This window comes from Phyllobates terribilis, unplaced genomic scaffold (genome assembly GCF_046119375.1).
Source record: "Phyllobates terribilis strain yellow unplaced genomic scaffold, ASM4611937v1 Scaffold_1__5_contigs__length_1240528914, whole genome shotgun sequence".
Classification (NCBI taxonomy): Eukaryota; Metazoa; Chordata; class Amphibia; order Anura; family Dendrobatidae; genus Phyllobates; species Phyllobates terribilis.
Window position 1 is genome coordinate 542,801,506 of NW_027362761.1, and position 14,065 is coordinate 542,815,570.

General features: G+C 44.1%; 1 protein-coding gene across 3 annotated transcripts in view; it reads left to right on the plus strand.

The window, feature by feature from the left end:
- Nucleotides 1-14,065, plus strand: part of KIAA1328 (KIAA1328 ortholog) — a 161,311-nt gene that overhangs the window by 15,409 nt on the left and 131,837 nt on the right. For all 3 annotated transcript variants that reach the window (XM_073680433.1, XM_073680434.1, XM_073680435.1), the window contains exon 4: nucleotides 5,405-5,502. In XM_073680433.1, coding sequence (XP_073536534.1) covers nucleotides 5,405-5,502 — 98 coding nt within the window. The remainder of the gene's footprint in view (nucleotides 1-5,404; nucleotides 5,503-14,065) is intronic.

Consider the following 14,065-nt stretch of genomic DNA (forward strand, 5'->3'; position numbering starts at 1 on the left):
ACCTGGGGTCTTCCGTGGGCGTAACGCTACTCAAACACAGGGGTGAGGGTAAAACAGCGTGGCAATTCTTTGTTGAACCACAAAGCAGACAATGAACACGCAGAAAAGTCCCAGCAAATGCCCAAGATGGTACAACATTACACAGTCTAACCCTTCCGCTCCGTCCGCCTGGGATAGAACAGCCGCGACTTTGGAGACTTCCAGGACCGACTACCTCAACCAGTGCTCCCCCCTGCTTCTGGCAGGCCCCCACAGAGAGGAGATAGCGGCAAGCTTAGGAAGCTAACAGTCCATTGAGGTACAAGACCAGGAGACCCGAGGGTCCAAATCTGGCCTCTCCGAGAGTTTCCATGGGGCCAGGCGACCGGTGGGTCCCTCCTGGCAACTCCAAATGTCTCCATAGGTTCTAGGCGACCGGTGGGTCCCTCCTAGCAACCCCAAAACAACATATCCATGGGTGGGGCCAGGTGACTTCTTCGTCCTCTCCTTGACTCCCCAAAATGTATCCATGTCTCTCCGATGGTTAATAGAGCAGATCCGAATCTTTCCAGTCAGGGCCGGTAACCTTAGGCTAGAATCATGTCGAATACAAATCTGTCTCTCTTTGGGTAATGCCATGCAAGCCATCTGCTGTCCTGGAGGATGTCTTTCATTCTCCTTCTAAAGTCTGTCTCAATCTCTGTCCCAAGACTCACACTGTCTCAGAAGCACATCTCCTTTCTGCTTCTCTGGGCTCAAGTCTGACTCTTTCAAAAACACATGTCCCTTCTGCTTCTCACTCTGACGCTGAATGTCTATCAAGTGTGTCACTGTATTGTACCAAGTGAAATGACAACTGTGTCTCCTGCTATTCAATGTGTACAAGACGAACTGTTAGTTAAAAGGATTTTGTTTTTATGGACTGTTCAATGGGAACCGGAGCCGTGCAATGCGTGGCAGACCAGGGCTGGGAGGTGTCCATTACTGAAACATGGCCGTGCACACACACTAAAGCAAGGCCTCGTTTTCCTGTATTGGGATGGGGTGTGGGAGACTAGCACCTTGGCCACGGCTACCATCCTGTGCCCCGTTACATTGTATACGGGTGGGGTGCTGCCATTCCAGTGTATTGTGTTCAACATCCTTCTGGTCCTTAAACTTGACCACCATCAGGTTGTCTCTACATTGGACCTTGCTCTCGCCTTCTCTGAGCAGTTACCCAATTATCCACCTCTGATTTTTGCGGACAGTACTGCGGTAGCTCTGGCCGAGCGTGTCTTGAAGAGTGGGATGCGGGTGTACAAGTTATCTACGTAGAGGTGATAACCCTGATCCAGCAGTGGGTGCACCAAATCCCACACAATTTTCCCACTCCCTACAAGGACAGGGGGGCATTGAAGGGGTCCAATCCGGGTGTGTCTCCCTTCATAAACCCCAAATCTGTGGGTGTCCCCTGAGATGCTCTCGCACAGTTCATACCTTTTTAATTCCATAGCTGGCCATCTTACTGGGCAGGTATTGCCAGAATTCAAGTCCTTCGGGGAATGTAGACTTCAAGAAACTTGTTGCCAAAGTGATCAGGACCCGGACTCTACTTTGAAAAGTCGGTCAAAGTTTAGTTCATCTTTGTGCACAGTGTCCACACCGTCATTGTAATGCAAATACTTGAGCGTGTCTGGCTGTGAGCCATGCGGACAACTGGAGTGTTATATAAAATATCAGCCCTCCTATTTTCCTGAAGTTCTGGCTTCTTCACTATCCCCATGTGAAGCACAAGGCCCCAAAACTTAATCATTTATACCCCATCTACAGGGGTCCAGTTAGCAAATGATGGACTGTTTTGGGCAGGAAATTATTGGGTGTGTAAATTTGTGTGGGCCACCATGTGGTTTACTAAATGCTCAGAGAAAGACTTTGAAGTGGTCGATTCCTGTGAGGCCGGCAGGATCAAACTGGGTCCCTGATATGGCCACAATCTGTTTCAGAGGGGGCCCTTAACGGAGGGCGCAGCCTCCTCTGCAGTCCTGGGGTGTCTATGCGGGGGTTGTCTTCACTGGAGGGTGAGGAGTAGTAAGAAGACATCCTGTTCGTCACCATCGGTGTCCGGTAAGGAAGGCGTATTCCTCCTCTGGCTGAGTACAGCCTTTGGGATGATTTGGCCATTTTATTTTCTACTGGGCTACACTTTTTTTTTTTCACATGTATCGTGCCGTCAAATTTTACTTGTGTTTGGTGCGTACTTTATTGGATTTGAATAAAAGGAGAAAAAGGGAGAATAGAAGAAAAGAACAGAATATGAAAATGTCGATCATGCTGTGGAGGGTTCGCATCTTGTGTGTTGAGCTGTCGTTCTGTTGGTCCCATTTTCGAGGGTGTGACAATTCTTTTATTGCGGTTTCCCCTCGTTTCTCTCTGGATGTGAGTTGATAGTAAACTCCCAGTTCAGACATTTTTTTTTTCCCTTTTCCCATCCTTCCCTTCATGCATTTACAATACTTGTTGTTTTCATTTTGTAGCTGGACTTTTACAGATTTGATTCAAACTTATATTTTTCCATAACATTTACTGTCACTTTTTTATTTTTTTTTAATTTTTTTAGTAATTTTGACTTTAAACTTGTGATCATTTGGTCTCTTGTATGGTATACTTCATGAGTTTTGTATTGCAGTATATAGTAAAGCTGACCATCTCCTGTGAAGCATAGCCACAGACAGGGTTCTATTGGAGTACAAAGATGGCGGCACTGGAGGAGCGGGGGCTTTCAGTAGGTCCCATGGTTGCCCATCGGCACACTCCGATATTGCACACACACAACTGAACCGTCTGCATGCTGCTCTCACAGATTCAGTGTCATCTAAATGGTCAAACAGCAGTGATAGGAGCAACTTGAATATATACATTTAGTTTTGTCTTTTTTTTTTTTACCTTTTAGCAAACTGAAACAAAAATACAGTCTTATCTGGTGATCATTTTAGAAGTGCCTGTTCAATGAATGGTGTCTTGCGGTCTGTTTTACAGTTCCCAAGTGTGACGCTAATATTACAGCTGAGGCTTCTTTAGCCTCCTTCGTGCCGTCTCTCTTGGTAGAGTGGCTTGCAAAAGTATTCACCCCCTTGCCATTTTTTGTTTTGCTACCTCACAACCTGGAATTTCACTTTTTTTGAGGGAATGTATTAGTTGATGTAAAGAACATGCCTACAGCTGTCAATTTTTCTTTTTTTTTTGTGAAGCAAACAATAAATAGGATAAAATAACCAAAATCTTCACTATGCACAACTATTCACCCTCCTAAAGTCAGTACTTTGTATAAAATAACCAAAATCTTCACTGTGCACAACTATTCACCCTCCTAAAGTCAGTACTTTGTAAAGCCTCCTTTTGCGGCAATTACAGCTGCAAGTCACTTTGGATATGTCTCCTCTGAGCTTTCCACATCTTGCCATTGGGATTTTTGCCCATTCCTCTCGGCAAAACTGCTCCAGGTGATTCAAGTTACATGGTTTCCTCTGGTGAACAGCAATCTTCATGTCTGACCACAGATTCTCAATTGGATTAATGTCTGGGCTTTGACTATGCTACTCCAAAAACATTTACACGTTTCCCCTTAAACCACTGAAGTGTTGCTTAGCAGTAAGCTTTCGGTCATTGTCTTGTTGGAAGGTGAACCTCTGTCCCAGTCTCAAATCACTGACAGACTGAAACATGTTTAGCTCAAGAATATCCTTGTATTTTGCACCATCCATCTTCCCCTCGACTCAAACTATATTCCCTGTGCCTGCTGCTGAAAAACATCCTCACAGCATGATGCTGCCACCACCATGTTTCACTGTGGGGGATGGTGTTCTTGGGGTGATGAGCTGTGTGGGCGCCAGGCATGGCGTTTATATTGGTAGCCAAAAAGTTCAATTTTGGTCTCCTCTGACCACAGCACCTTCCTCCATACATTTGGGGAGTCTTGTAGATGTCTTTTGGCAATCTCAAAACAAGCCTTTCAATTTTTGTGTGTAAAGGCTTTTTTTCTGCCAGCTCTTTCATAAAGGCCACCTCTGTGGAGTGTACGGCTTATTGTGATCGTATGGACAGATACTCCAGTCTCTGCTTGGGAACTCTGCAGCTACTTCAGGGTTACCTTTGGTCTCTTTGCTGCCTCTCTGATTAATGTCCTCCTTGCCCGGGCTGAGAGTTTTGGTGGGCGCCCTCTCTTGGCAGGTTTGTTGTGGTACCATGTTCTTTCCATTTGATAATGGATTTGATGGTGATCTGGGGGATCATCAGAGATGGGTATTTTTTTTTTTTTTTATAACCCAACCCTGACTTGTACTTCAACTTTCGTCCCTGACTTTTTGGGAGATCTCCTTGGTCTTCATGGTGGTGTTTGGTTAGTGGTGTTGTAGTCTTGTTAATAGTGTTGCAGCCTCTGTGACCTTTCAGAGAAGGTAAAGTGTATATACTGACAGAAATGTGACACAGATTGCACACAGGTGGACGTCCTGTCATTAAAGGGGTATTCCCATGTCCAAGATCCTATCACAATATGTAGGAGGTGTAGTAATATTATTATTATTATTAGCAAATATCTCCAATTAGAAATGTAGTATAGTATTTTTGATTCACCATCTCTTTCCTCATGTGCAGGCATTGCAGGACCTTAGGTATCCATGGTTACGACCACTAGCAACTAGCTAACTAACTGTGACTTTATCAGTGGACGTAACCATGGATACCTAAAGTCTTGCAATGCTAGCACGTGAGGAAAGAGAGATAGAATTGTAGTATAGTATTTTTGATTCACTATCTCTCTTTCCTCACGTGCTGGCATTGCAAGACTTTAGGTATCCATGGTTATGTCCACTGATAAAGTCAGTTAGTTAGCTAGTTGCTAGTGGTCGTAACCATGGATACCTAAGGTCCTGCAATGCCTGCACATGAGGAAAGATGGTGAATCAAAAATACTATACTACATTTCTAATTGTAGGTATTTGCTAATATTATTATTACACCTACTACATATTGGGGATATGATCTTGGAGATGGGAATACCCCTTTAAGCTTGTGATTTATTGAAGGAATTGCTTGTACCAGAAATTTTTAGGGGCTTCATTGCAAAAGGGGTGACTACATATGCACATGCCAATTTGTGGTTATTTCATCCCATAAATGTAATTTTTGCCTACATTTTTCTCACTTTTCCAACTTAGACTATTTAGTGCTGATGCTTCACACACACATCTGATTACAAAAATATTCAAACACCGGTTGTAATGTAGCAAAATAGGTAACAAGCCAAAGGCAAGGGGGATGGTGAATACTTTCGCAAGCCACTGTAATTGTGTCCTAGAGGATTACCTCTGCTGTCCTGTGTCTGCTCCCTCATTCAGGTGACCCGCAGCCTCACGGAGTGTCTTCTCGCCTCCTCTCTCCCCAGGTGGTGCAGCCAGAAGCTGGGATAAGAAGTGCGTCTTTGAAGGATTTGTGTCCAGAAGACAAGAGACGAATTGCAAATCTAATCAAAGAGCTTGCGAGGTGAGACATCCCCTCTGCCGCCTGAGCTCCCCGCTTAGCCAGATTTTACATGGGCTTTCCAGGCTAGGAGGATCAACAAGCACATTTATATCAGATGGAGATAACGCGATTACAATGGAAATGGGAGATACAATAGCCCCGCAGTGAAGACGTCTTCTACTTGTGTGTAGATGAGAATCAGTCTTAGGTTTTTCGTTAATGAGAACCTGAAGCACGGCAGTGTACCAGATGTGCGAAACATAATGGATTCTCATACCTGTTATTTAAAAGGGAAACCCAGAAAGATGTAAAAGAAAAAAAAAATGTACTAACCTCTTAGATAAATCTCCTCTCCCCCCATGCATGCATGTTCAATTCGTTAGAGCATCCATGTGTTTTCAATGGGGAGAAGAGTTGAGTCAGTGGTCATTAATCTGCTGAGGAACACTGAAAGACCAAAGCTACAAACAGCCTGTCAGAACCAGCTCACAGACAGATTCTCAGTTAACTACGCCACAGCAAAAATGATTTTTAGCTAAAAAAAAAAATTATATATATATATATATATATATATATATATATATATATATATATATATATATATATATATATATATATATATATATATATATACTTTTTAAGTAGAAAAAACAATTGGCAACCTAATCTCCTCCCACAGCTGTGACCTGGACAGCCCGGAGGACGTGCCCAGATCATAGCTGGAGGAGCAGCCTCAATGCAAGAGATGCGGTTGGACGGAGACCGCAGTCTCTTATGCCCATGTGCTGCCATCTTTGAGGTGTGTAAGTGTCGTGCTCAGACACACACCAGCAAATGAAAATGGCAGCCTCCAGTGGCTGAAGAAAAAACAATTAAACTGTAAAAATAGTAAATTTCATTTTTTATTAAAAATAATTATATAATCCGTTATTAATACAAAAATAAAAATTGCAGCCACCGATTAAGACTGAACACAACGTGGCAGAAATCCTATTCTGGAAATCTCAGTCACCCTCATTTAGTAGCTCTGCTACTTCTCCATAGGTAACTAATGGGTCCTTTGATGCTGTCATGCTGGTGTTTTCTTTTTGTTAACTTACTAATCAAAATGAAACACAGAGAAAAATTTTAGTTGTAAACAACATATTACCTGTCTATAGGATAGATAATACATCTATGATCGTGGGGTATTTGTCTGCAGGGACCCCCACCTATCACATAAAAGTATGCATGACTGGAGCAGTACTGAGCATATGTGACATTGGTCTTCTAGCTGTCTAGAAAAGTGTCACGTATTCTCGGTACTGCTTCATTTACGTATGCTCGGTACCGCTCCATTCATGCAAGCGACTTTGGGATCCATGGTCTTGTGATGAGCTGAAGGCCCAGCATCCACACTCCCCAACCATTTGTTTATCTGTTGATGGTGATAAATGTTGTTTTTGGGACTATCTTTTCAAGTTTTACTTCCATCTTCATAGTTCAAAGTTCTTTTTTTTTAAAAAAAGAGGGGAAATCTGGCTCTGCTCAATGTGGCACGGGAAGGCGGCACCCGTCAGCAGGTATCGCGCACCTCCCCTGTTGTGCAAGATACCTGCCGATTGCACTCGCACCCTGGTAGGTATCAGTAGATGTGATGTCCCCCACTTGCATCTTCGTTCAGAAATGATGGGAGATCTGTTCCACTGATGCTTTTAGCTCATACAGAAGTGACTTGCCTAGATACAATTGTAGCAATTCCTCTGCTGTGAGTGGTGGTGGGTTTTTGCCAGTTTTCAGCTTCTACGTGTTTAACTTCACTGACCTTTGAAGTTAAAGGGGTATTCCCATCTCCAAGATCCTATCCCAATATGTAGTAGGTGTAATAATAATAATAATAATATTACCAAATACCTCCAATTAGAAATGTAGTATAGTTTTTTTGATTTGCTATGTCTCTTTCCTCATGTGCAGGCATTGCAGGACCTTAGATATCCATGGTTACGACCACTAGCCGGTAGCTAACTGTCACTTTATCAGTGGACGTAACCGTGGATACCTAAGGTCCTGCAATGCCTGCGCATGAGGAAAGAGACAGCGAATCAAAAAAACTATACTACACTTCTAATTGGAGATATTTGCTAATATTATTATTTATTGGGATAGGATATTGGAGATGGGAATACCCCTTTAACTTTGAAGAATTAGATTCAGCATGTGGCAATACGTAATAGGGCTGCACTTTTGGACAGGTCTACCTGCACATTTTGTTTTGAGCTGCAATTATGGCCACACTTGCTCCCCTGCTAAATGTGACTCCCATCGATCACCTGTAAGCTGCGTGAAGGCTGAGACAATGCTGGGAGTTGTCATTTTTTAGCAGCTGAGGAATGACATGTTGAAGGCCGTTGAAGTGGGAGAAGCCAGCAGCTCAGACGGTGACTGGTGGCCATGATGGGCCGTGGCAGCTACATATACCATTTATGTAAGGATTGAGGAGGCAGGAACGGGTTGTTGCCTGCTGACCCATCACTATATGGTGGTGTGTGTTATTGCTCTGGTTGTCCATTGCTTCTGGCTGTGTCTCTTGATGTCCTTATCGTCAGATGCACGGTAATGATTGCAGGCTCCTCTTCTTCCTCTCTGTATTGTGATTTGGATGCAGGGGAGGTTTATTAAGATCCCGGTGAACTCTGCGCTGCCGAGAATATATTTACCTCTCATTGCCCCCTGGGGTCATCTGATAAATTAGCTGTTGCCCTCCCACAGCGGAAACAGAGCGTCTCCAGCCGTTAGCCCAGCTCCCTGCTCTTATCTAAGTGCCGCATTGCTTTAATGCTGACGTCGAGAGCCTTCACCATCCTCCGCTGAGAACAGAGAGGCGCGCAGCAAAAGATGTCGGGTTTAGATTTTTTTTTTTTTCATTATGTAAATTTCATGTGCAAATTATGCAGATTCCTACCTGAATAATAGGGGCTGTCACTTCAAAGTGATGCTTCATCCCTCCTTGATATTTAGATAGACTTATAGCTGCGCGTGTCTCTAACTATGACCAAAGTGATCGCGGGAAGGACAACAGGTGAACCAGCAACAGGGTCATTGGAGAACATCTGGAGCAAAGTCTCGCCAGCTGATCCTTCAAAGGATCTACTACAGCACAGGTTGCTGAAAAAAAAAAAAAAAAAAAAAAAAGCAAGTGGCTATAATATAAATGTGTCCGGACATGGAGTATCACAGCTTTTTGTATTTAGTATTGTGTAGCCACCGACTGCTCTTTGCCCTGGCTGATCACGGTCTACCACCAGAAGTGCCTTCAAGGGGTGAGGGAGCATCAGAGCTGGACTGTGGAGCCACAGAAAGACAGCGAGTCTCCTCAATCACATTTTATTTTGTCATTTGTACTGCCAGGTGCATGTTTCACTAATCTGGGGGAAGAGATACTCTATAGAAGAAGACCGGCCAGCGGAGCAGTGTGATGGGGCAATGTCCTGCTGGGAAGCCTTGTGTCCTGGCATCATGTGGACTGCCAGGTGCACGCTTCATTAATCTGGGGAAGAGGTAGTTACATAGTTTATAAGGCTGAAAAAAGACAAGCGTCCATCCAGTTCAGCCTATTTCTTGTGCACTGCAGCTATTCCGCAGCGTTGATCCAGGGGAAGGCAAAAAAACCCCATGCGGTATAGGCCAATTTACATCATTGAGGAAAAATTCACTTCCCGACTCCAATCTGGCAGTCAGATTAAATCCCTGGATTAATTAACTAAGCATAAGATGTAATTTTATTGTTCTCAAGAAAGGCGTCCAGGCCTCTCTTGAACTCATTAAGTGAGTTGGACATCACCACTTCCTCTCCCAGAGAGTTCCAGAGTCTCACGGCTCTGACCGTTAAGAATCCCCTTCTATGCTGGTGCAGGAACCTCCTTTCCTCCAGACGCATAGTGTGCCCCCTCGTCTTTGTCACCATCCTTGGTATAAACAGGTCATGGGAGAGATCTCTGTACTGCCCCCTGATGTATTTATACATGTTTATGAGGTCTCCCCTAAGCCTTCTCTTTTCCAACGTAAATAGGCCTAATTTTGACAACCTCTCTGGGTATTCTAGTCCCTCCATTCCCTTTATTACCTTAGTCGCCCTCCTTTGTACCCTCTCTAGCTCCAATATGTCTTTCCTGAGCACCGGAGCCCAGAACTGTGCACAATATTCTAAGTGCGGCCTTACCAGCGCTTTATACAGAGGAAGAACAATGTTCTCATCATATGCCCCTATTCCTCTTCTGATGCATGCCATGACTCTATTTGCCTTCGCAGCAGCTGCCTGACACTGGGCACTCCAATTTAATTTGCTATTAACCAAGACGCCCAGGTCCTTCTCCATGTCAGATTTCCCCAACGGTTTCCCATTTAATATGTATGGGTGACTGCTGTTTTTCTTTCCCATGTGCATGACCTTACATTTATTGGCATTGAACCCCATCTGCCATTTTTTGGCCCAACTCCCCAATTTATCTAAATCCTCCTGTAGCTGTGCCCTATCCTCATCTGTATTAACTACTTTACAAAGTTTAGTATCATCTGCAAATATTGCTATTTTACTATGCAACCCTTCCACTAGATCATTAATAAATATATTAAATAATATAGGGCCCAAGACAGACCCTTGAGGCACCCCGCTAGTAACCCCGACACCCCCTGAGCTTACTCCATTGATAACCACCCTCTGCTTTCTATCACTCAGCCAGCTATTTACCCACTTGCACACATTATCCCCCAGACCAAGCATTCTCATTTTATATACCAACCTTTTGTGTGGCACGGTATCAAACGCTTTGGAGAAGTCAAGGTCTACAACATCCACTGACTCTCCCCGGTCCAGCTGTGAGCTCACCTCCTCGTAGAAGGCCATCAGGTTTGTTTGGCAGGAGCGATCCCTCATGAATCCATGTTGATATGGAGTTAGACAGTTATTATCATTAAGATATTCTACAATAGCATCTCTAAGAAATCCTTCAAACAATTTACCCACAACAGACGTTAAGCTTACTGGTCTATAGTTCCCAGGGTCACTTTTAGACCCCTTTTTGAATATTGGTACCACATTTGCTTGGCGCCAGTCTAGTGGGACAGTCCCTGTCCATAAAGAGTGCTTGAATATAAGATACAGCGGCCTGTCTATCACATTACTTAATTCTTTTAGTACCCGGGGGTGTATGTCATCTGGGCCTGGTGACTTGTCTATTTTGATATTATTTAGGCGTTTCTGAACTTCCTCCTGGGTTAGGTGGGTGATATTTAGCGGAGGGTTTACTTTATCACTCTGCATTTCCTCTGATAAATTGTTTTCTTTTGTGAAAACAGTGGAGAAGAAGCAATTGAGTAGGTTTGCTTTACCCTCATCGCCCTCTATGATTTTACCCAGGTTATTTTTCAATGGGCCAACTCCATCAGTTTTAATCCTTTTACTGTTTATATAGTTAAAGAACAGTTTGGGATTCGTTTTACTTTATTCGTCTAGATGCTCTAGAAGACTGGCCAGCGGAGTAGTGTAATGAGGCAATGTCCTACAGGGAAGCCTTGTGTCCTGGCGTCTTGTGGACGGCCGGGTGTGTGCATCACTTATCTGGGGAAGAGATGGCACCAGGATGCGCTATAGGAAGAAGACACGCCGTGGGACTGTTCTACTGGGAAATGTGTCCTGGCATCATGAGGATGTGACGTACCACCTACCTAATCGATGTACAGACCAAGTATCCTCTCGATGCCAGTGGGACCCCCTAATGTCAGTGCCTTTTTCCAGCAGGGTTACACCTCTGCCACACTGCAGGAACGGTGTAAGGAACGTGATCTGGATCAGAGTGATGACTTTTCCCAACATTTCCCAAGATCTCAGTCCAATCAATCATCTGTGGGATGAGATGGAAAACCATTAAGCGGCATGGCAGGCGCAATGGGCAGGATGTAGAGGGTCTGCAAGTGACTTTTTGGTGCAGATATTGCAGGATGCTTTCACAGGTCCTATGGAGTCAATGCCACGATGAGTGACAGCTAGTTATTGTGCAAATTCATTTGCAGTACCCGATCCTCCGGTCACTTCGCTATTGTGTGCCTACTGGATGGGATCCCTGAGAACAGTCTTCCACCTGATGACATTCCTGGCTCTCTGGATTAGCCGGCCTGGCTTGACTTCATAAAAATAATAATAAAAAAAAAGCCTGGGATCACATCGGGTAAGAGGTGTTACTTGGGGCAACCCTTGTGCGACCACAGATTACTGACGTGGCCAATGGACCGGGTCATGTGAATTGATGCATGCCAACTGTAGTAGGAGCTGCTATCGTGGCACAATATTAGTGAGTGGACCTTATGGTATGGCAGATCGACTCACGAATGAGGGCTGGGTACCTTTATAGTGCCATGATTTGTAGAGAAAGTTTCCGATTTGTCCTCCGGGCTCTCCTGTGACCGGCGTCCTGTGAAAGATTGTGTTTGGACCCCAGGAGCATAACGATGACCTAGATCTGGGCAAAGATGTCAAATAACACATTAGGTTCCTAATATTGGGCTGTCAGAAGAGTAAGACAGGTTGCTCTTTCCTGCCCATATTTAGCACATAATTGATCTTTTCCGCGCTCGCTTTTCTGGAACAGGTGGCGAGAGGTAGCTGGTGTGATGGATAACCCTGCTTAATACGCTCCCTGAGTTATGTGCTTCCATGTTGGATACAGAGAGGCGCAGCTGAAATGATCTCATTTAGGCGAGGGAGTTCAGCTGAGCATCTACAGCGCAATAGATTGTGCGGCGGCGCGGCCATCTCTCACGCTATTAACTCCGCGCTTAATATTTAGTTAGCAATAAAATGCACCATTAAGTGACATGCGAATTCCATAAAGGAGTCATCGCTTTGTGAAAGGCTTTAGCATTCAGATGCCCTTCTCCTGTGCTCGGCGCCAGGTGCTGTTAAGAAGCACGTCGTGCCGACGCAATCGTTAACCTCTTCACTGCCGGCTGTGCAGACACAAACACCGGCTCCGGGTATGAGATTTATTCCAACGTGTATGGGAATGGAAGCAATATGAGAACTCTGCTGGTAGTTGCTGTCTTTCTCAGTCTTTGCATACATGCCCAATGGGGCAGAGACTCAACGGATCGTCTGCCTGCGTTTTTCAAGCGGTGTGCTACGGTAGCAGCATGATGAATAACCTCTACCACGTGTAGATGAGAAAATCCACAGCGTAAGGCTATGTTCACACGTTGCGTTTTTGCTGCATTTTTCCTCATAGACAAAACCTGCTCTCTACGCAAGAAAGAAGCTGCTGACAAAAAGCAGTTTTGTGTTTTTTTGCTGCAGTTGTATTTGGCTCTTGTGCATGCTGATGGCGCAGTGTCCCTAAAAAAATTAAAAAAATAATGCAACCAGAAACGCTGCAAAACCTTATACCGGTGTTTTTTTGCTGCACTTTTGCACTTACTCATTGCTTTCTATGGGTGAAAAAACGCAGAAAGAAGTGAAAGGCTGCTCAGCAGTTTTCCAAATCTGTCAGGGAAAAAAAAACTGAGATTTCTGAAATCTCATAGCTTTTGCTGGAACTGTAAAACGCAGCTTAAAATTTGCATAAAAAAAAACGCAGCAAAACCTCATCATGTGAACACAGCCGAAGAGGAGCAATGCTGCCAATTCGAAATGTACATAATGGCAATTTATACCACAGGTTTCATTGCACAATACAAAGGGTGAAATGTGCAGCAAACTTGCAGGGTTTCCGCAGCGAAATATTTGGAGGCTTTTTTTTTTTGTGGACGAACCTGAAAATCACTCACTACGACTGGAAAACCATAACTTTCTGACACCAAAACTGGCAAGACCCTGATATGGGCAAAACTACCAGTGTAACGGGCAAAGCTATGACTGGTGCTGCTGCTCTCGGACCCTTGTTCTGTTATTTTTTAATCCACTATATAGTTCCTGAGTTATGGACCTTTTTATTTACTGCTAAATTTCATGTTCTTTTCCAAAGAGGCGGAGCTGACAGATTTGTCTGGGGGTTTGTGTTTTAGGCTTCAATGCATTTTCTTTTTGAGCTACTCCTTGGAAAACAGACAAATTACTACTAAATAAAAAGGCTCCTATCTCTGGGACCTTATGGCGGATACAAGAAATACAAAGCTTAATACAGAGGGGAGCATCAAGTATAGCAAATTAAGAGCAAAAACTGGGCATTATGACCTGGGGACAGGTCCGCTGTAAGAGGCACGGTCCAGACTACAACGCCTGACACGTGTTTTTGTTCTTAGACTATTTATTATACTCTCGGCTTTGGAGCTTTGTCTTAGTAGGAAAAAAGATATTTCTTTAACCTTTTGAAAGTCAGAGTTCTGCATCTAAGTAGTAATTATCTACACGGTGACGTATATCCAGAAGTTGTGTACCGCCTAATATGATGGGGGAAGACACAGACTGGTAGTGCTCTGATGAGCGACGGACGCTGGTGGGGGCTGCAAATGGAAGATGCTGAACAAACCGATATAAATGCACAAATACATATATAATGACATTTACATCGGGCATTGATGCCTGGTGTTTAGTGGAATGGTCTGTGCATCCTAGGAG